This window comes from Camelus bactrianus, chromosome 21 (assembly GCF_048773025.1).
Source record: "Camelus bactrianus isolate YW-2024 breed Bactrian camel chromosome 21, ASM4877302v1, whole genome shotgun sequence".
NCBI lineage: Eukaryota > Metazoa > Chordata > Mammalia > Artiodactyla > Camelidae > Camelus > Camelus bactrianus.
In genome coordinates, this window is record NC_133559.1 from 21,024,405 (window position 1) to 21,048,132 (window position 23,728).

Below are 23,728 nucleotides of genomic sequence, written 5' to 3' on the forward strand. Positions count from 1 at the left end.
AGCAGTGTGTAAAAAAGATATTCAAATGTAAAATAAACATATGAAAGGATACTCACCCGTATACATAATTAAGGAAACATACATCAAAACAACATTTTTTTGACCTGTTAGATTGGAAAAATAATTTTTAAACTTTATTTGAAAAAAAATTTTTTTAAAGAAAAAATTCAAATTTATAAGAAGTTGTAGAAAAAAGAAAAAACCTTCATTTACCCTTTACCCAGATTCACCAGTTGTTAACATTTTGCCACTCCTTATTATGTATTTTTCTGTGAACAATTTGAGAGTATTGCATACATCATTTTCCTTTACTCCTGAACACTTCAATGTGTATTTTCTAAGACCAAGAATATTCTATTACATAGAATTTTTTTTTTACCACAGCTCAGGTATCAAATTCAGGAAGTTGATAAAAATATTAATCTAATCCAAACTCCCATTTTTCTATCTACATTCTGCCATAATGAAGAATTGTCCTTGTTCTGATTGACTGGCATTATGTCCTCATAGAATCTTATTCTAATTAGTGGGTTAGAGTCCTTTATTCCTTACTTACTTATCATTTATTTATTATTGATTACTTTGTTGCCATTTATTACTTTGTTGCTTTATAGTCTTTTTAAATTAAACCCAAGGTAAGTAGGAGGTAGAAAAGAGCAAAGGTTAGAGCAAAAATCAATGGTACTTTGAAAAAAAAATTGATGAACCTCTAGCTATACTGAGGAAAAAAGAAGAGAACACCCAAATTACCAGAATCAGAAATAAAAGAGATGACATCACTATAAATCCCTCAAACATTAAAAAGGACAATAAGGGAAGAATTCATAATTTAAAAACCTTCCCTCAGAGAAAATGCCAGTCCCAGGTGGTGAATTCTGTCAAACTTTTAAGAAAGAAAGAATAGTAATTCTACACAAACTCTTTCAGAAAAAGGTGAAGGAGGCTGCCGAATAAGGATAAAAATCACCCTGATATCAAAACCACAGACACTAAAAGAAAACTACAGATCAGTATCTCTCATGGATTTAAATGGGAAAATCCTTAACAAAATGTTAGTAAATTGATTTCCAATAAAATACAAAAAAAGGAATACACCACAACTAAATGGAGTTTATACCTCACTAAAATTAACTGAGTCAATATTTTATAGTCACACTTAATTTCTCACTCAAAATAATTTATCCTCTTCACACAACTTCTTTAACTTTGTTCCGCTATTTTCAAATACCAAATCCATTCTCCAAAAAATAAAGATTTGCCATCACTGAGAATTCCAAAGTAATTTGCCAAAGTCATTGGACCCCAGATTAAGAACTCTGCTTTAGAACCTTTGGGGATGATGGTAATGTTCTACATGTTGGTTGTGGTCATGGTTACATGGGTATATACATTTATCAAAACTTACTGAACTAGACATTTAAAATAAATAAATAAAGTTGATTTTTAAAAATTTTCCACTTTAACTGTAGCTTGTGTTTTAGATCTAAGGTAGGTACACATATCTAAAGATTATTCACAACAATAGAGAAGGTTTAGAATCCCCAGCAGTTCTAACCCTGCCTCCGAAGTGAACCTGACATATAATGAAATCCCATGATGAAACCTCACCCTTGTTCACAGACTAGAATGGTTCTGTATAGATGCAAAAAAAAGCCAACATTTGGGGCTTAGCACTTGTGACTCATTTAAATTATTTTTTAACAAATCTCTAATTTCCTTCTGCTTTATTAAGCCTAGTTTAATTCATACAGCGTTCCTCTTGCCCATAAACATAAATTTAAAATTTTTCTTTCAACTCAACAGCACTGAGTTCACCATTCACTTCTCTTACAACAAATCTAGAATACCTTCCTTATTCATTGTTGTTTTCAGCTTTATTCATTCTTCAAATTGCATCTATATTTATCTGAAGAAATAAAAAAGTAAGCTCATTACCATAATAGTGTGGGACTTAAAATTTAGATCTCCTGCAAACTCTTATTTTAAAAGCAGGTATTTTAAAGCATTATTTTCTTAACCTGGTTGTTTGGTTCAAGGACAGACTTCAGTGCTAGATTTGCCCTACTGGTAGATCATTAATATTTTTCTCTTGTTGATACAAAAAGGAGAAGTGATATTTTTACCAGAATTTGTTCATTAAAAATATTATTTTTACTCTTTGCTCTTAATGCCAGAAAATACTTGCTCACACAGATGTCTGTGTCTTCTCGGCATCTAAGGTTTCCAGTAAGTTCCTTGTTAATTCATAAACTTTAAACTTGGTGATCCTCGCTATTTATGTAATATTTGGTTGATAATCAGTAAATTGGAGGGAAAAATGTATACTCTGACAAGATCCAAAGACAATGTTACGGCACTGCACAAAGATAGACGTACCATACTTGTACCTAAGTCAAGAAATCAGAGTGTCAAGAAGCGAAGAGGAGAGTAAGGTACAGCCATGGCTGCTGTTCCGCGTGCCGTGAAGGCCAGCACACTTCACTCGGAGCTAGGCCCTCAATTTGGCTGTTGACTTTATAACCCCCGGTATAGGGCTGCCGGATAAAACACAGGGTGCCCAGTTAAGTTTGTTTCAGATGAACAACAAATGGTTCTTAGCATAAGAATGCTGTGTATTTTTCTTTGCTAACTCTGACAACCCTGCCACAGAGAGTACAATGCAGCCATTCTAACTGCTAAGTGACCTGGCCAAGCAACCTCACCTCAAATTTAAAAGTTTCGTATTCAGTTTCCTGAATCCCAAAAAGTCTCTCAGTCAGAAGATACAAAGACTTGTGCCATAAAAATTGAAATGCTCACTGGTATTTTCTGCTGTAAGTACAGCTGACTTTATGGCCCTTAACTGTTTTATTTTGAGATTTGCAGTTAGGGAAAAAAATCTTAATCAGATATTTACATTGTTGTGGCTTATCTTGCATCCTGCTAAATATTCTGACTTTTCGATGAGCATGAAAAATAACCCTGACCTGAGAGGGTACATCTTCTGCATCAGAGGTTGCACGGTGGGAGTTTGAACTCTTAAGAGCTCACTTTCCTGCACTAATAGACGTCACATGTAGCACAATCTTCTGAATGAGAGGACAAACCCCACAGAGTGCGGCGGTGACTTGTTGCCCTCCTCTGCATTGCACTGTCCTTTTCACTTTACATACTGATGACAAGATTTATGAGATTTTGGAATTTGTGGCTGGACTGCACAAGAAGGGACTATCTTTGTTGCCATTTCATCTGCATTGTGATGATGCCCTAAGATTTGGGTAAAGAAAGGTTATTGGTGTGTTTGGAGTTTTACACACACACACACACACACATATGAATATATCAGAGTGGTTTGGTCCTCAGAGGTTTTCATAGGTCTGACTCGCTTGTCATTGTATTAATTCTTGCTTGTAGAATTGCTGACACCCTCATTCTTTTTTCAAACTGGCCCCTTGGTGTTTCTGCCCAAGACATTGCCCTTTCAGCAACTAATCTTCTTCTGAAAGCTTTTCCTGATTTTTTTAATGTGCCTCTTATATTTCTGGAGTTATAATTTGATACAATTAGTGTATTTTGAATATAAGTTTTTACTTTGATACTTCATTTTGGGAAAAAAGTATCGCTTTTCTTAAATTACGTGAATCATAAATTATTATTTTTCCTAAATTTAAATTGTCCTCTGTTTTCTCCTTTGTTTCCTTTTTAAAAAAGTTAATAAACTTCCTTTTTTAGAACAGTTTTAGGTTCACAGCAAAACTGAGCAGAAAGTGCCATTCCCCTATACCCTGTCTCCACACATATAACCTCTCTCAACGTAAACATCCTGTACCAGAAAAGTACATTTGTTGCAACTAATGAATTTACATTGACATGTTATCACCCAGAATCCATGATTTACATTAGGGTTCACCCTTGGTATTGTACACTCTATGAGTTTTGACCAATGTGTAATAACATACCCCCCATTGTAGTGTTGTACAAGGTAGCTTCATGGTCCTGATAGTCCTCTGTGCTCCACCTGTCCTTGCTTTCTTTTTATACTTTTCTTGTCCTCTGGTACTATGTTGAACTTCAGCTCCATCGTGGAATAGAGCTTTTCCCTACAACCCTGAAGAAAAATATTGAAACAGTGAGTCAAATCTGATCACAGGGGTTTTTTCTTTTGTTCTGACCTAACTTCGAACAGGTGATGGAAAGTGAAGAGTTCATGTTGCTTCCAGCCAATCAACTCATTGATATAATATCTAGTGATGAACTAAACGTTCGCAGTGAAGAACAGGTGTTCAATGCAGTGATGGCCTGGGTGAAATACAGTATTCAAGAAAGACGTCCTCAATTACCCCAGGTATGATGGAAATGCTTCTCGAAGTAACTGCTTTTTGTTGCATGAAATAATATGTATTTGACTTGCAAAAAAGAAACAATTATCACTGTCCTTAAGTGGATCATAAGTGGTCACTTAATGAAATGTTTAATGTTCTTATTATGACTATAGTCCTTAGCAACTTAATAGGATATTCTTCTGGATTGCTAATGAGAGTCCAATCATAGAAATTAATTATAGAAGAATTTACAACATATTGTGGAAAGCATAAAGTAGCATTCTAAAGTGATGTTAGTGTGCTTTCAATTTTCTGATTATTCTAATTACTGAATTGGTGGTTAGAATAAATTTTAATTTAGTTTAGTATTTATGCCTTCCCACCTTCATTTTTTATTAGTTAGATCAATTCATTAATTCAATTAGATCTCAGAACAATTGGGAATATAATAGGGGAGCATGGGTTATGTATCCTCTTAAATATCTTGTAGATGGGAGTGTGTGCCTTTAATCATGTTTGCTGTCTCACAGGTGCTGCAGCATGTTCGTCTGCCTTTGCTGAGTCCCAAGTTCCTGGTGGGCACTGTAGGCTCTGACCCCCTCATCAAAAGTGATGAAGAATGCAGGTATGAGTGGCCCTGGGTGGAAAAAATCAACAGCCAAACATGCCTGTTTCCTCCTAGTTTCCTTTTTTATATTGTTCCCAAATATTGTTTTTTTTAGTGCTGAGATCAAGGCAGTATTTAATAGGTTTTTCTCCTGGGCTAGTAGGGTCACAAGGAGATGGAAGAAGAGAGGACTGAACTTCCAGTATTCCATTCCATTAGTTTTTTTTTAATGTATGGTGTTTACTGGTGTGGAAGTGGCAATAAAGAGGTAGATTTCTAAGATTTTAATGCAGGGTTGAACTTGAAGAGGCAGTTCTATGCCAGTACATGTTTTCTTGAAATAAGTTAAATAGTGCTGTTGATTCTATCAAAAAGTATGTCAGGAGCACTTTTTCATTCCATCCCGTGTGCCTAGTTCGGGGATAGGACCAGCCTTGCTCTCTGAGACTGGACAGAGTTAAAGGTCTACCCCACTCCTGAAGGAGCTGTGGGAAAGATTTCCACTAGAGCTTCATGAAGCAGTTTTATAATATTGTTTTGATTGGAAGAAACTCTAAATGCGTTTACAAAGCAAACTAACAGAATGACTTTTTTATTGGGCTCTCTCTGTAATATATACAAAATTTAATAAACTATTTATCCCAGTTTGACAGATTTTTAAGATTTAGGTTCAAATCTGAAACCATGTGGTGTTTTTAACCATTTTCCCCCAGCATGTTCCATATATAAGAGCTCCAAAGAGCAAGTCACTACTCAGACTTCTTAAACTACACCAGCCTTTGGCTCTCAGTGACTGAAGAGACTGATTCTAGAGTCAGGAATCCCTAGAACAGATGGAGGGCGTATACAGTCATTCCCATTTCCTCCAGGATCTGAAGCCGGTTCCTTTAACAGGAGATGTTAGAGGGGGTTTTAGATGTTTATCTTAAAAGACAAATGCCAATTAAGTCCCCCAAATATTTATAACAGCAGAAAGGAAACCACATACGGATGCTGAAATCTGAAGAAACAATAACAGAGGTGCTCTTCCCCTATAAAGTGTAAGTCAGATTATACTGATTCCAACACAGAAAGTAAAGATACTTTCAAAGTCACTTTTAAAAGAAGCCCCTCCCTGATATCCTGCCCTATTATTTACCAGCTGTGTGGCCTTAGTCAGATTACTTGACCCTTTCTCTGGTACAGTGCTTTCATCCCTAAAACAGGGATAGTGACGATGCCTGTTCCCTAGGCTGTGGCGGCGGTCACTGGAGGTAACGTGTATAAAGCCCTTGTTCTGTGGTTACTGTTAGTTCTATGCTAGCCGCTAAGTCAACTCTAGAGCACTCTTTCTAGGAACCCCCGAATAACTTGATGTAAAAATAGCTATTAGGAGATCACAGTCTTTATTTTCAGCTGAGGAGGCTAGGGAAGGTTATTGGTCATCAGCTTGGGTTTTTTGGGGGGGGTTTGTTTGTTTTTGTTTTTAGCATAAATAAACTCAGAAGGGGCCTTACCAAAGCCATGTACTGGAAGTACATTTTTGGGTCATGCCTGGGACTGGTGCAGCAGGAATAAATTACTCGTTGTAACATAAAATAACTAGAGAAAGGAAAATGTAGCATAGTTTAGGAAACACTTTCAGAGCTGAGAACGAACAGAGCAACAGCCTGAATTTGCACTTGTCGAACACTAAATCACTCAAAGGACTCAAGTGAAATAAGTACATAAATAGTTTGAACAAATGTAATTACTATGTTCTTTTCATAAAGCACGTTAACAGGGAAAAAAAAAAACTATGTTCATCCTCAATAGACTTGTTGAGAGTAAACCATTCATACAATACCAGATGGCAAATTAATATTAAATGACAGTAGTTTCATTTCAGCAATCCAATTTTTTACCTATTTTACTACTTAAATTAATCCAGCGAATATCTAGTGCCATGGCTGTTGTGCTCCTTTGCCAGTGTCCTGCAGAATCTAATAACATTCTTTAGAAAGCAGTAACTATGCAGGCTGGTAATTAAATTGTAACTTTTAGTTTCCCATAAGTTATTATTAGCCTCAAACATGTTGAGTTTTAGACTAAATTTGCACTAAGATATGAAGTGATGATGGAAACACCAATCACTTTACAACTCATGGTGTCACTGCCGTCATCGCTCTGTTTGTGACCTTTCTCATGTTGGCTGGTATTCATGGTTTGGTTTGATTTATGCTTGCTCGCCTTGCCATCTGACACATTTACCTAAACCATATTGGGATTCAACTAACAATATTGTTTAAACATTTGGAATAAAGGCAGAATTTTTTCCACAGAGATTTGGTAGATGAGGCTAAAAACTATCTCCTGTTGCCTCAAGAACGACCACTAATGCAAGGACCAAGGACAAGACCACGGAAACCTATCCGATGTGGAGAAGTACTCTTTGCAGGTTTGGATCTTAATATACTGTGACTAAACTGAGTATTTCCCCACATGAGGAACTGTCATTTGAATAGTCCTTTGGACAGTTGGGATGTCCACTGTCATAAGAAATACATAATAACCTATTGTGTATCTTGACTCTTAACTCATGATCCAACACAGGTTCTCTCCAAAAGAATGCTGTATTTTTATATAAATCTAATAATGTCATGCAGTGGACGTTTTGTTAAAATGAATCATATGGGGGAAGTATAGCTCTGTGGTAGCGCACGTGCTTAGCATGCATGAGGACTAATAAAAATTTTTTTAAATGGATCATATGCATTAATTTATATTCCAACGTGCACGTCACCTCATAATTACACAGAACTGTCAAAAAACATTATCTTACGTTAGACAGTTCCACTCTGTCCTAGCTCTGCTGAGCTAGCTATCAGCCCAAGACAGCCTGCTATGTCATTTTGCTCCCACTCTCTGCCCCTGCATCTCTGAGAACTTTGAATCTCAGATGTTTCACTTCTGTCCATGTAAATTCAGTTCCCTTAGTCACTTGAATGACAACTTTCTATTTGGTAAAACTTCTCACTAGGTCTACCTTAGTCCCTTCAGGCTGCTACAACAGAAAGCCATAGACTGGATGGCTTATAAACAACAAATTTATTTCTCACAGTTCAGGAGGCTGGGAAGTCCAAGATCAAGGTGCCAGAAGATTTCGGTGGGTGAGGGCCCGCTTCCTCCTTCTTCAAAGACTGCCATCTTCTCATCTTCTTGCTAAGTCCTCATGTGGAGGACCCATCATGGTTAATGGAAAAAGAAAATTAGAAAGCAATAATGGATTACTAATGTCACTTTGTATATGAAAGATAACCTATTTTTAAATAACACTTTTTGTTTTTCTGATTATAGAAGTGAATACACATGCAGTATAGAAATATTAGCACAGAAATACATAAAGAAGAAAAGTTAAATCATCTGTCACCTCTTTTACACTAAAGTTTTCATTTTCACTTGTAGAGAAAAGCTATTAGGTCTTTTCCTTTACAACTGGTTTTGGTTTTCCCTGCTTTCGCAGTCTTTTTGTGCTGTCCAGATCTGAACCCCATTCTTGAGTGATACTGTTCCACTGACATTATTTTAGATCTTGACACATCTGTCTCTACTTAAAACTTAATTCTCATTTTGCTTTGTTTATTGCAATTTTGTTTTCATTATCTGAAATGCCAAATTACCAGTTCTCACTTATTTGGTGAAATGAGTCTTCCTTTCTTCATCCTGGAAGCCTCAGAGCCAGCTTATAACAGCAGTAGTTTTTCACTCGGGAGCACTTTACTCCCACTGATGTCTTCCGGCTTGTACTCTTGTTTTCCATTAGGCTTCTTGATGCTTCTCAATTCTGTATTTCTATTTTGTTTGGGATTTTTTGTGTGTGTTCACAGCTCAGTGATCCTTATTCCAGATACTTTATGAAAGTTGCCTATTTTAAGGTAACACTTTTTGACCAATCTGCCTTTGAAGTAATTCTTTTTAGAGTTAACATCTCACACATATAAAACTGTATGTCCCTCTTTTAGCAGTATTTTTCCTTAAGTACACCATTTTAACACAAATTGAGAGTTCCCGCAGCAAAAACTGTGTGTACACCTTATTTCGCTAAGTACAGTATACTCTGCTTATAATAATAACTTAGATAATTCTGTCCCAGTAATGCCAACACCTGCTGCCTTGGAAATCATAATGCACAGAAAATTGCCATGAGGCAGTGGAATTGAACAACCCCTTCCTTTTCTTGTTTCCCCAGTTCACAGGAAAGATTTAAATTTGATTTCCTAATGGCCTATTTTTTTCTTTTTTAGTATGGAAGAACAGTTTATGAAGTGATATTAAATTGATTTGGAGCCATGTAATCCAATAAAAAGCTGAACTTAGTGGCTTCCTTTATAAGACTGTGCCTGAGGGTTAATGATTAGGCTATTTGATTTGTCTCAAGTGCTTATAACTGTCAGATTTGCAGGCAAACTTTATTTTGGAAGATGTTTCTCTGGTACTGAAACTCCTGGCATACATCCAGAACAGAATTCAAAGTTAAGGAAATTAATATGTACAAAACTTACTGTGATTTAGTATTCATTGAATATCCTAATTTAAATGAAACCACAATAAAATAAAATGTATGCAGCACATTGAGATTTGAAACAAGGAATTGAGTTTTCAGATCCGTCTAGAAGGTTAGAAACTTGATTCCCATTTTAGTCTGGCTCAGGAGACCCCCTAGAAGCCATTAGTTTGCAAATGTTTTGAGGTTACGATATCCTTAGTCTTCACTTTCTAAGCTCCAGAATCTAGCTCTTATTTTAGATTAAAATAGAAATGGTTTTAAAGAATAACAAACTAAATTTATCTGCTACAATTACATTTTTTTCAGGGAGCACTCAGAGCCTTTATGGAGCTCAGTTTGAACCTGTTGTTCTGAGTATTCCTTATGAAAAATGTGATTTCTTCAAAATGTCTTCTGATCTTAAATGTCACTTTTAAATTGTTTTTTCTTAATAAATAAGGTAGTTTGCAGGATTTCCCCAAGGTTACATAGCTTAGTAGAGGCAACAGTCAAGTCCTAGTTTTCTAACTAAATGCAATGTTGTCTCCATTAAATGCCACATTCCCTCCCAACCTGATTTGGTGTCCTTGCCCTCCTCTGTGAAATGACCTAATACTAACTTACTTAGAAAACTGAAGATACAGCAATCCCAGTGGAGTAAGTAAAAATCATAACATGTTTTTAACCTGCTTCCAGAGGCATTTGGTAAGTCAAAGAATTAGGTCACAATTTAAAGATTAGCAGTGAGTGATACATTCTATACTTTAGGACAGGTATTCTCCTGACCGTTTCTGTTACTTCCCCAGTTGGTGGCTGGTGCAGTGGAGATGCCATTTCCAGTGTTGAACGATACGATCCACAGACCAACGAGTGGCGAATGGTAGCTTCAATGAGCAAAAGGCGATGTGGAGTCGGGGTCAGTGTGCTTGACGACCTCTTATATGCAGTGGGGGGCCATGACGGGTCCTCTTATCTCAACAGTGTTGAAAGGTAAGTAAGGACAACTGGACATCTTTCTCTCTACCATTCATCTTGTTTTGTTTGAGATGTTAAGTAGAAGCAGATGTGGCTTGTTGCTTTATATCGTGTCTGCGGCACTAGTTGGCAGCCTAGACCACTTAGTGTGACGTACAAGTCCTTTATGATCCGACCTCTGCCTGTTTTCCCAGTCTTTCTCACCTGGCACACCACTGTTCCCTAAACATGCTAGTGCAGACCCTCCAAACTGCTTCTAGTCCCTCGGACATGCTATCCTCTTTCATGCCTCTTTGCCTGCATACTGTTCCTTCTTCCCCCAGAATAGGAATATCACTTCAAGATTCAAATGTTACTTTCTATATAAAGCCTTCCCTGGCACTGTAAAAATAAGTTAGTTACTTCTTCCTCTGATCTTTCATAAATATTTTGAACAGACTTGTACCTACCACATTGACTATAATTGTTTGTTGAAATGTCTTTTCCCATATCTGTCACAAAGCCTGGCACACTGGAAACCTACAGTAATTGATTTTTTAATGACTTCTAGCTTCTTGCTCTCACACACCCTTTTTCATTCAGCTGTGTTGATTTACAGTAATTCTTGACACTTCCCAAACATGAAGCCCTGAAGTATATCAAGATCTAGAGATATAGATTGTGTAGCTGAAAAGAAAGAAAAAACAGAGGGATCAACTCCATAGAAGTTTAAAAACACACACACACACACACACACACACACACACTAAAAACAAGTTGATGAGTTAAATAAATAAAAGTGGAAATGATTAAATATTTACAACTTAGTAACAGTTGAGACCATATGTAGCAAAATGTGTGGAATGTAACTAAAGTAGTAGTCACAGGCAAACATATATATTATAACTTATCTGCATTCATTTGAAAATAAGAAAGATGGGGAAAAAAGCAAAGAAAATAGAAAGAAAGAAATTAAATGGAAAAAAAATTAATGAAATTAAAAACAAAATGGATAAAGATACAAAAAGAGCAATTTGATAGTAGTTTTTAAAATTAAAAATGAATATACCCTATGCCTCATGATTCTGCTTCTCATCATCCATTTGCACAAGGAGAAATATATAAGGGTAATCATTGTTTTTAATAACAAAATGTCAGAAACAACTTAAGGATAATATCAATAAGAATATGATTTAAATAATATATGACACATGCACTATAATGAAGTAGTTCAAAGGAAAAATCTAGAGCTATATCTATTATCATGAACAGATCTCAGAAATATGTTGAGTGAGGGGGAGGGAATAGCTCAGTGTAAGAGCACATGCTTAGCATGCAAGAGGTCCTGGGTTCAATCCCCAGTACCTCCTCTAAACAAACAAACAAACCTATTGCCCCCCACCAAAAAAATTTTTAAAAAAGTATTTGAGTGAAGAAGCAATGCCTAATGTATGGCATTATTTATGCAAAGAAAGCATGCTTAAAATATAAAGAAATATATATGTGGATAGATATCTATTTAAAAGTATTTTACTGAAAAGCCTTGAAGGATATACACCAAATCAAAATGGGAAGAGACCAGAAATTGGGTGGAACTCAAAGGGAACTTTAGCTTTATCTATAACATCCTGGAAAAAAATTTTTTAAGAAAATATATTCATATATAACTTGTTTAAGTAAAACAATTTCAAAAAATAAAAACATAAATTAGAGTTTCATGTTATTAATCAGGTAATATTTAGAGAAAGACTATGTTGGTATTATATCTCATTGAATATGTAAACATAACCAGACTTTCTTTGTGTAATATAAACTCTGTTCCTGACGTGTTCTTTGCAGGTATGACCCCAAAACAAACCAATGGAGCAGTGACGTGGCTCCTACAAGCACCTGCAGGACAAGTGTTGGTGTGGCGGTGCTTGGAGGCTTTCTCTATGCTGTGGGTGGCCAGGATGGTGTGTCTTGCCTCAACATTGTTGAGAGGTGATTTTTTTGTCATTTTCAAATTTTTTTATTTACACGAATACAGAGGGCTCTTTAAAAGAAACAATTCAAGGGCACAAGGGGATTCACTATTTAGTAGATTTCCCATGAGCTTTAAGGAAATAGTTTCCAGTTAACCTTAAAGTCTAGGAAGATGACCAATGTAACCAGTTTTTTTAAATTATGTGTTACACTGATTGAGCCTAACATTGAAGCATTGGGATCATATTTTAAACTATATTTTATATATGATATCAAGCATACCATGTCTAAAATATGTTCTGATTTTTTTCCCCAGTACTTGGAATGACTTTGCCGAGACTTCCTCCAGAAAAATGATTAAAGTAATAATACTTTGTCTAGCACATCTTATAAAGACTCCAAAGTATTTTGAATATGGATTCTTATCGGTTCTTGAAGTGAACTTAGGGAAATCTTGGTGGGATTTATAAATCAGTTAATTTTGGTGAAATAGATTTTGTTCTTAATTTCTTGCCCCATTAGTTTTCTATCTTAGAGATTAGATTTTGGAGTCTTATGTGCTATGATTACTGGCAAGAACACACTATACTTCATCATCACTTCTTAAAAAGAAATGAATTTTTGAAATAGCATTTACTAGTTAGGTTACCATATTTAAGCTGAAGCACTTAACTCTCTTAAATAGAGATAAAGTTGCAGGTAACTCTTAAAGGCAATGCCAGTTCCCTTTTATCTGTCTATCAAGAAACTTACTTCCTCACTTTCAAAATTTTATGCGGCTGGTTGGGGGAGTGGAGGGAGGAGGAATAGCTCAGTGGTAGAGTGCATGCTTAGCATGCACAAGGTCCTGGGTTCAGTCCCCAGAACCTCCATTAAAAGAAAAGAGGGAGAGAATAAAACTCTATGCAAGAGGATTCTGGGAAGATAATAGCAGCAACAGCATAAATTTATAATCTCGCCTTGGCAGAGGAAAAATGCAGTGTTCAGAGTTCTAGCCCCAGCGTCTTAAGTCAGAGTATAGAAAATAGCTTAATAACTAAGGCACAAGTTCTAAGACTTTTTTTTATTTCTTTTTTTTTTAAACATTGAAGACTTTTTTTTCTTAATAACTAAGTAAAACATGTTAGATTCTCACTGTGCATCTGACCATAACAAGTCTATGTATCTAGCATATGTTTAGCATGATTTCATACCTTACAGAAAAGGCGTCACTTAATTAAAAAAAAAAAAAAAGCATGCAGTCTTTGGTTACTCTCCCTGCAGGTATGATCCAAAGGAGAACAAGTGGACTCGAGTGGCTTCTATGAGTACCAGAAGACTAGGCGTGGCCGTGGCTGTGTTAGGAGGGTTCCTATATGCTGTGGGTGGCTCTGATGGGACATCTCCACTCAACACAGGTTAGTCCCTTCCAATGTCAGTCTGGTTCCCCCAAAGCAGCATGTTTTCCTTAGGAGAGTTCCTCTATGAAATTATAAAAAGTCCAGGTTATCTTATAATTAATTAAGAAAAATGATTTCCCACTTTAGGGGAGTACACCTCTCAGCTCTTCCCCAGCTCCTTCTGCAGCCGTAGTCTGCTAGTATAGTCCCAAAGTATTTCTTTCTCTTTTTTCTCCCTTTGCTTTGCAAGTTGCTGGGAATTTATAATGCATTTTTTAAATTATTTTCTTAATATGATTATTTTTCTCCCCCCAACCATATCTCCTCAAAAACAAACCAAAAAACCCCCTCTATATTATAATCTAAAAATAAATAAAAACTTGTAGCTATAAACTGGATTATGTGTTAGTTGTTTCTATTTAGAAATAATGGATATTTTTGCCTGAGAATATTGTCATTGTGACACTCATATCAGATTCATTGTTACACATCTTCTTTCCAGTGGCTCAGAACACAGTAGGAATATAGGCAGTAGAGTACAGGAATACCGAGGTTGTCTGATTATGACAATAAACTATTAGTAAGGAATGGTGCTGACAGATCATATGGTCTGATCCTTTCATTTAAAGATAAGGAGAGTGAGGCCATGAGTGGCCCAGCTAATGAGTCATGTAGCCAGAACTAGAACCAGGTACCTCGACTCCAACACGTGCCCTTTCCAGCAACCATTCCTAAAAGAAGCCAGTCCCTGATGAAGAGTATAGTGGTATTGTCCAAAGGTAGATAAGTCCTCTGAAGCAAAAATCAGATAGCTTATTGAAAATATATGTTATCACAAAGCAAAGTGGCTATGAAGAAAACTAGAGGTGAGAGGGAATGATTGAACGGTCACTCACTGGCTTTTCTTTTCCCTGCAGTGGAGCGCTACAATCCTCAGGAAAACAGATGGCACACCATAGCCCCAATGGGAACCCGGAGGAAACACCTAGGCTGTGCAGTGTATCAGGACATGATCTATGCCGTGGGGGGCAGAGATGACACCACAGAGCTCAGCAGTGCTGAGAGGTACAACCCCAGGACCAACCAGTGGTCTCCGGTGGTTGCTATGACGTCCCGCCGTAGTGGGGTAAGTGCCCAGCTGCTGAAGACTTGGCGAAACAAGCACCAAGGGAGGGATGAGCACAAGGAGACTCTGACCCGTAAAGTACAAAACATTGGGACAGTAAGGAGATGCACTGTGTAGGTAAAACAACCCCTGCTACTTTTGTACTGGGAAAAAAAGTTAATTTCTCTTAATTACTGTTACCTCAAGTAGTTAAATATCCTATATCCAATCACATCTTTAATTAGAGAATGACTTTTTATGATTTATCTTGTAATCAGTTCCTCCTCTGAAAAGCCTCTCCCTGTCTTATCTACTTCGTTACCTAACCTCATTCGTACTCATTGGTATCTCATAGATACATGCATCCAGCCATATCTGTTAGAGCTAAGTGTTCCTACCTGATGTTTCTAGGTAGTTGGCACACCAGTACAAATGTTTAGGCAGAGACACATCTGGCTCCACCACCAAACTCCCCAAACTGGTTTGAGTCTATGCCATCTATTGTATAGGCCAGATCAGGCTGCCCTATGTCATGTTCTAGACCACGACTGACCCATGACTACAGGAAACTTCCTGGGCAGAGTATAGAATTTATGCGTCCTGGGACATTTGGCTCAGAGTGAAAAGTAACCCATAACCCACTGATCCTATCAGGAGCCCATCAACATAGGATAACAGGTGGGAGAACCCAGCTTCAGCCAAAGACTCCATAGTCTGAGGATAAAAGGGAGTGAATTCTGGTTTGCGCAGATCAGGGACCACCGCCAGTAGGCATCAGCAAGTCAAAGCATTCACATGCCTGAGGTTCTTTTCTACTGGGAACGAACAGCTTGTCTGTCACATTCCTGTTGTTTTCACAGCTACATTGTGTTGATTGTATTTTCACACATTTAGCAAATATTTATTAAGTGCTTACTGTGTGCTGCGAAAGCAAAAATTACTATGACTTGATTCTGCTCCTCAAGAAGCCCCCAGTTTAGTGGAAGAAATTGAAGTGTTTACAGCTTACTAGAGAAAACAAATTGTACACTATTGGCATGTGCATTGTAGGAGAACATGGGCGAGTTATGCTTAATGCTTTTGGAACTGTGAAGACACTTACCAGAGTAAGTCACAGGTAAGCTAGACCATGAATGAAGAATAAGGTTTTCTAGAAGAGGGAAGGAAAACACCAGCCAGGGAACAACAAGTACAAAAGTATGGAGGTATTAAAAAATGTTTGGTATTTTCTGTTTGGTCTAGCAATCCAGTATTACTGCTGCACAGAGTGCATTAGGAGGTGAGGCTACAACACGGGCTGGTGTGGCTTTCTGGAGGGCCTGAATAACATAGTAACAGGCAAATACCTAAAGAACTGAGAGCAGTGTAGCTCCCATAATTAGATTTTTGTGATTACTTTTCCCCTGTGTTCAAATAAACCAGCATGTAAGGCCATAAAGAATTATCTTTTATTAAAGAGATTTATCTAGAAACTGTCTAAATTTTCCTAGTGATTCTCTAGTTTCTTCAGCAGCCACTGTGTTTTGGTCCCGTAGGTTGGCCTAGCAGTAGTGAATGGACAGCTAATGGCTGTGGGAGGTTTTGACGGCACAACATACTTGAAGACCATTGAAGTTTTTGATCCTGATGCCAATACATGGAGGTAACCTTTAAGCTATGTTGCACATCACCTCACTGCTGCCTAGAAAGTCATGGGCTGGAGACAGTCTGTGACCGTCAAATTCAGGATGGTCAGTACATGGAACTACTTCTTGGAGTACTTTGAAAAAGGTTCAGAGTTACCATATTTGATGGTTTATTTTGACTTCATTGCTCTAAAGTGTCTGGCATCTTACAAAATTCTTCTCTTTGGTAACTGTCCAGTTTTATAATTAGAAATAGCAAAAACATAAAAAAAAATTCTTTACTTTGCTTTTAAATCCTTCATTGTCTAACATATCATCCCTAAGTACTTTAGTTCTTGTAAATACACATAAATCAGGTGACTCTTGCATGTATTTTAAATATTCAAAAACTTTTACAAATTTAGCAAAATTCTCTTAAACTTTTCAACTTAAAATCTTCAGTCTAAATCTTTGCTTAATCACACATTTTATACTTGATTCACAAACTAATCTGATAGATGCTCTAATATGCCATTCTCTTAAACACTAGAAGAACTTAAAAATGTCAACTATATAATTAATTCTCAAAATTAATATAAAATATTTACACCATGGGTTTGAGGGACCTTACACCTGTGCTAACTAATATCTATTCTAAATACTAGCTTTCTAAGAAAACAGTTTTACCTTCCAAGCATTTATAGGTTCCTTTCTCAGTAAGTTCAGCTTATTTGCCTAAACAAGTCTAGGGCAACCATTGCAGTGGCTGAGGCTGTACATTAACCACAGATACCAGTCTGGACAGGACATCTGAGGCAGCAGACAAACATTCTGAAAGTTTTTTTCATTTTTCTCTGTTTTATAGTCACTGTTCCAAAAGGGGCAGTCCCATAGTCCATTCCCACTGCATTCTAAGTATACATTTTCCAATTTTGAGCCTGTAACTACCCACCCAGATTTTTTTTTTTCCATTGGTCTAGAGAAGATTCAGCTAATGAATTTCCTGGGTTCTTTTTATAGTCTTCATCTCTGAGAAAGCCACAACTTTGATAGATATCAAAATGACATTCTTTGGATTCTGTATGTTTCTTGTGCTCTGTATGGCTCAGCGGTCACCAATACTAAAGGCAAACTAATGACCCTATAGCACATTTTGCTTCTGCATCACATTTTCACAACCTTGTTCATAAAGTAAAGATATTACTGAGTGTTCTAGACCCTAGGGATACAAAAGTGAACAAAGCAAAATCCCCTGGCCTCCTGGAGCTGACATTACAATGAGGGATAAACAGTGCCACACGAGGTGGCAGTGCTGTGGCGAAGAGCAGAGAGGTGGGGAGTCCAGGGAGGAGTGTCCATGTTAAAAGGTGGCTCAGGAAGGCCTCACTGAAAAGGTAACATTTTAGCAAAACCTAACAGAGGGAGGAGAGAGAATGGCAGTTTCCATGACTAGGAGCCTTTCACTTGTGGAATGTGTCCTTCCATATACAGCCTTCTATTTTCAGTAGGAATTTGGGTAAGCATAATTTGGGAACACAGCCAAATTTATTTCTGCCAATTAATGGCTATGATCCTATGTACGGACTTGTTTCTTAGTAACTATTACTAATATATGTTCATAATATTTGACTAAGTCATATTCTTGAAATTCTTAAGGATCATCTGTTGAGAGATTACTATCTAAATTTTTGTAGTTACATAGTCCAGATTTAAAGCCAATTTAAAATCACACCTTACAGCTGACAGAGGATCTTATATTCTTTTCCATGGAAATCGTTAATTTTGAAGATGATCCTGTTCACATGTCACAAACTAGATGATGACTTTATTTAATCATGTCCAGTTTTGTTCCATAAATGGTTTGAGAAGGCTTCTAAGAGTACATACAAAACAAAAGGATAAAAATTAATAATTAGGCAAAGGGAAAATGTGGGAAATTATAGCCAGGGTCAAAATTAGATACAAAAATATAGAAAATGTGATTCTGTATAATTGTTAGTAGTCAGTCTATGAATAGAGTTACAAAGTTATAATGCAAACAATGGATATGGTGCTCTCTTAAAACAGTATCCTAGAAGTCAGAGCATTTCAGTCAGTGTCTGAAATAATTCTGCTACTTGCCAGTGCTCAATTCCAGCTCCTACTCTTTGGAAGAGACATATGACCCTAAAAATATTAGTTGTGATATAAAACATAGAAATGTGTTTATTAACCTCTACATTATGGAAGAAACAGAGCTTTTTCCATGTGAAATCTGATTGTGTTTCTTTCTTTGCAGGTTATATGGTGGGATGAATTACCGCCGGCTTGGGGGTGGTGTAGGAGTTATAAAAATGACACATTGTGAATCCCATATATGGTGAACATATGGAAGACAGTCGTGTATATGCTTCTCTGTATTCTGGAGAACTTTGACTTTGGAGCTTTGTATAGCTCTAGAAAACACTAAACAAATTTTATTCTTTGCCGGTGCCTCAACATGTGGAAATACAAATACAATGAAAGTACTTCACTTGCAAGATGCCACCTTTGCACAATAATTTTCAGTTCTGTGCTGAAGAATATTTATTTTTTGGTTTTAATTTATCATGGATTTTTTGTTGTTGGTTATTTTCTTCCTTTTTTTTCTTTTTTCTTTTTTTTGATTTAGCCTCCCTGCTACCAAAAAAAAAAAGGAAAAACAAAAAAAAGACAAAAATTTCAAACAGTGAAATCTTAAGCTATTGATTACGTTTGGAAGAACTAATAAGGAAAGAGGGCTACATATGATCTAGTTGTTGATTCTAAGCACTCCATCCACATGACTTCATTACTTACAGGGACTACCAGTGACAAAGTGTGCAAAGTGTTTTAGTTAGCCATCATTCTGTACCAAGCACCAGAAGACTTGAAAAGCTAAAAAACAAAACAAAGGAAACATCTCATTTATCAAGAACAATTCAAAAGGAATATTAAATCGACAAACCAGGACTCAAATGCTAAAGTTTTCATCAGTGGAAGTTCATAAATTGTTTCCTTCCATATGAACTTGTTTTCTGCTGTATTTAAAGTCTTATTTTCATACAGTTTCTGCTAGAGCTAGAGCTCTGCTCAGTGCCTCTACAAAAACAGCATACAGTTCTCTTACACTGTCTTGAGAATCCCCCAGTAGAATCATGCGCAACTCTGCAAGAGTTTCTGCTCAAAAACATTACTGCCTGAAGCAACTTTCCTTCTCTATTTCCTATTGCTAGACCAGCAGGGAGACACGTCCTCTCCCCAGCAGTGAATACTGATATGCAATTCACACTTGACGCTCAGGCCTGCTGAAGCTGAGGCTCACCTGTAATCACAGCCTCCAAGGGAATGAATTCTTCGGTCCATGTAATAGTATGCTAATGAGAATAATTTCAATAGAGGCATTTTATTAATAATATCTTGGTTCTTTTATAAAACTAGATACCATTATCCTCATTCTATAAAGCCACTGTTACTACTACTCTCAAATTGCACTTTCTGGTAAAAAGTTAATGATTTTTAAGGAAAAAAAAATGATAGATTTCAGAGGTTAAAGTTTGTTTTGTTACTGTGTTCACAGACCAGGTTTTTTCAATGTATTTTGCAGGAAACCTTTGAATAAGACTTTAACCACAACCAAAAGGAATAACCTCCCCCCTACCCACTACAAAAATGTTTGGCAACTTTTGTGTTTACATTTAAAGATCATTTGCACCTCTACAAGGAAAAGAAAATAAGTATTTGGTAAATAATTGTTTACATGTATCATTTATGCTTTTTTCTAGCATGTATAACTTTTTAAAATAAAGGTAGTACTTACCATAAAAAATTTTGGTTAATGCTTTTTTATGCTTGTATCTTTGCTAGTTAGACTTTCTGCTTCTATAGCATTTATATTTCCTATATGTAATGTTTTAAGTAATTTCAACCTGAAGGAATAAAGGGATTGACAGCTAGAATAATGAATTTTTATTATATTAGATTCATACAATTTTTGAGCTGGAAGGAGATTTAATAATCCTCTGGTTCAAATCCATTTATTTCTCTACCCTGAGACTGAAAACCAAGGGAGTCCTGCCTAAGAGTAAATAGTCAATGATAGAACCGACGTTTGAAATCATTCCCCAAACTCCTGCTCAGTTTCTCTTTCTGTGCTGCACAGCCACTGCAGACCTGCCTGAAACGTGGCCTGGAACTGAATGTACTAATAGACCTTAATTTTAAGTAAGTCTGCTTTGCAACACTGAAAAAGTATAAAATTTTTTTTGAAATCCTTACAGTACTACATCATTAACAGTCCACCTTCAAGACAGTATCACACACTTCCCTAGACTCCACTGTTGTGTATACTTAAAGAAAAGGAGAGGAATGAGAACAGGAACAGAATTCTAGGGATTAGACTCTCGTAAGCAGGGATGAGAGCAGATCACGTGACAGTGATTCACGAGTAGAGGCCCACTGGTGTGGAACAGAATATTAACTTATTTGCATAGTGATTTCCACAACTCTGGAAAGTAAACCCAGAGCTGGGTTGGATTGGTGGTCACCTTCATTTTATAAATAAATAAAGTGAAGCTTAGAAAAGTTTAAATGACATGATAGAAGCTGAACCTCAAATTCACACCCCCCAGTTCCAAATCCATCCTTCCCTCCACATCCTATTTCTGATGTCCTTGTTCCCCAGTTTGGTTCTCCTATATTTTACTTGCATCTTTCTACACTGCAGAGACTAGTTCTTGACAACTGTAAACTAGAAAAGTTGCCTCCTAAACAATATTTGAGAGTGGGGAAAAAGCTTTTCAGACTTTATATTAACTTAGTAAACAGATGGGAAAAGGAAAAAAAAAAGACAGGGGCGGGGATAAGGAAGGAAATGCAAGAGAGGAGAGAAAAAGCAAGAGACAAAAACAGCCCAGGAAACCTGAGTATCACTGGCTGGTTGTCTTTTTAAATAGTTTGTGACAACCAGCTCTGCAAATTGCTTTTAAACAGAGGTCTCTGTTCTGGAAATGATAAGAATAGTTCCTAGAAATGATAAAACTCTTCAACTAGAGTTGTCTTGAGGGTCCTTAACAATAGTAACCTTTCAGTTATTTAGTCATTTATGGTTAGGAACTTACATTCTTTTAAATGTAGAAGATGCATTGTATTTATTATACTAACATTAAATATTTGGGGCTATTCCAGTAACAATAACACTGATACCACTATCCTAGAAAGTTAGAATATTTACTTAAGGGATTCTGAATTCTTAGGAAAAGGTGACACATATCTTCAGGGTGAATTTAGATCAATGAACACTTGGACTCCTACTAAACAGAACAGTCCCTGCCTTCAAAAAACTTACAATTTCAAACCTGAGTTTGATCAAGCGTCTATGTTAGTGGTTCTCAGAATGTCTCTGTGGACCTCTGAAAAGTCCTCAAGATTCTTTCAGAGTATCTATGAGTCAAAGCTTTTTTCTTAGTAATCCTAGGAAGTTTTTTGCCTTTTTCTTTTTTTTTTTTTTTTTTTTTTTTTTACATTTGCACTGAGGATGCAAAAACAATGGTAGATAAACTGCCCAGGCTTTAGCACAATTCAAGGCAGTTGGCACCAAACTGTACTACCAGTCATGGTATCACCACCATCCCCTCACAGTTCAAAAAATTTTGTCAATTTCACTTAAGAAATCTCAACCCTTGGATATATGGAATATTTCTGCTACATACCAAAATGCAGTGCCTGTCACAAGAAAAATCTTATGTGATTGTTTTGAGTTGCAAGCTGAACAAGACACTTTTTGAAAGAATGATTGTCAGATTATTCAGACTTGGGTGTTTGGTGGACATTTTCTGGAAAATGAGCAAAGGGAGGCTGTCACTTCAAGGAAAACTGACAGCATTTATCATCAATGATAAAATCCAAGCTTTCAAGAGAAAATTAGACTTTGGGGAAAGTTGTACAAATCACTGTGGTGGTTAATTTTACGTGTCAAGCTGACTGGGCTAAGGGATGCCCAGAGATCTAGTAAAGCATTTTTTTTCTTGGTGTGTCTATGAAGATGTTTCTGGAAGAAATAAGCATTGGATTCAGTAGACTGAGTAAAGATTCCACACTCACCGATGTGAGCAGGCATCAATTAATCCGTTTTGGGCCATATGGAACAAAAAAAGCAAAAGAAGAGGGAATTCTCTTTCTCTTTCTGAGCTGGGACATCCATCTCTTCCTGCCCTCGAACATCAGAGCTCCTAGTTCTCAGGCCTTCAGATTCGGATTGCATTGTACTGCTGGCTTTGCTGGTTCTCCAGCTTGCAGAGGCAGACTGTGGGACTTAGCCTCCAGAACTGTATCGTGCCAATTACTATAATAAATCAACAGATAAGATAGATAGGTAGGTAGGTAGATAATAGATAGATAGATAGGGTTAGATAGAGATAAATTTATCCTATTGGTCTATTTCTCTAGAGAACCCTGAATAATAGTTACTATGAGCTTAGATTCAACCAACCTCAAACGCGGTAAGCATTGTAGTACTTACCGTGTGTAAGTGGACCCATAGTTCAAACCCAAGTTGTTCAAAGGTTGACCTCACAGCCCAGCAGTAGTGATTCAATAGTCTGGCCTGATGGAGACTCAAAGAGTGATCTGAAAAGAAGTTGTGACTGAGAAAAGATTGAAAGACAGTTGTAGTTTTGCTTGCTAAGTAAGCAAGAGTGGAAAGGGCACCCCAGACAGAGCAGCATCTGCAAAATACACAGAATTAAAGGCAATGAGATAAAATGGAGAGTTTAGGGAAACTAAAGCAGTTTGATTTATCAGGATAGTAAAATGCAAAAAGACAAGTCCAGAAATAAGACAGGAGAACCAAGCAGCAGGCAGGTACCATCCTAATGGATCTCATATGCCAATAGTTTCCTCTCTTAACTTTCTTTCCTGACGTTTATTCCCATCTCTTTTTGTCTGTGTGGGTATGGTACTAGGCTCCAAGATGCCCCCAGTGGTGGTCCCTGCCTTCTGGCATTCATGCCCTGTGTAACAGCCTTCTGCACTGCACCAAGGTTGGTCTGGTCTGTGAGTCTGAGTGTATGCTACAAAAGTGATGGTACATCATTTCCAAATTAGGTCGTAACACACTCTGCTTTCACCGTGGGTGTCTCTCTCTGCCCCTCTTCTCTTACTCTGGGAGAAGCAAATACATGGGGGGAAAAAAGAATGTAACAAATCCACGAATGCCCAAGTACCACCATGCAGCTTCAAAAATGATTACCACTTTGCTAATCTTGTTTGATGTATTCCCTCCCACTCTTACTTCTTCCACCACCACTGGAGT

General features: G+C 36.9%; 1 protein-coding gene across 1 annotated transcript in view; it reads left to right on the forward strand.

Moving 5' to 3' along the window:
• The window catches only part of KLHL20 (kelch like family member 20), a 36,791-nt gene extending 16,546 nt beyond the window's left edge, over positions 1–20,245 (forward strand). Inside the window, exons 4-12 of the mRNA XM_074349816.1 lie at positions 4,166–4,324; positions 4,832–4,926; positions 7,209–7,324; positions 10,219–10,402; positions 12,206–12,349; positions 13,595–13,728; positions 14,628–14,836; positions 16,351–16,457; positions 18,698–20,245. Of these exons, the coding sequence (XP_074205917.1) occupies positions 4,166–4,324; positions 4,832–4,926; positions 7,209–7,324; positions 10,219–10,402; positions 12,206–12,349; positions 13,595–13,728; positions 14,628–14,836; positions 16,351–16,457; positions 18,698–18,782 (1,233 nt within the window). The 3' untranslated portion in view covers positions 18,783–20,245. The remainder of the gene's footprint in view (positions 1–4,165; positions 4,325–4,831; positions 4,927–7,208; positions 7,325–10,218; positions 10,403–12,205; positions 12,350–13,594; positions 13,729–14,627; positions 14,837–16,350; positions 16,458–18,697) is intronic.
• Positions 20,246–23,728: the final 3,483 nt, after the last annotated feature.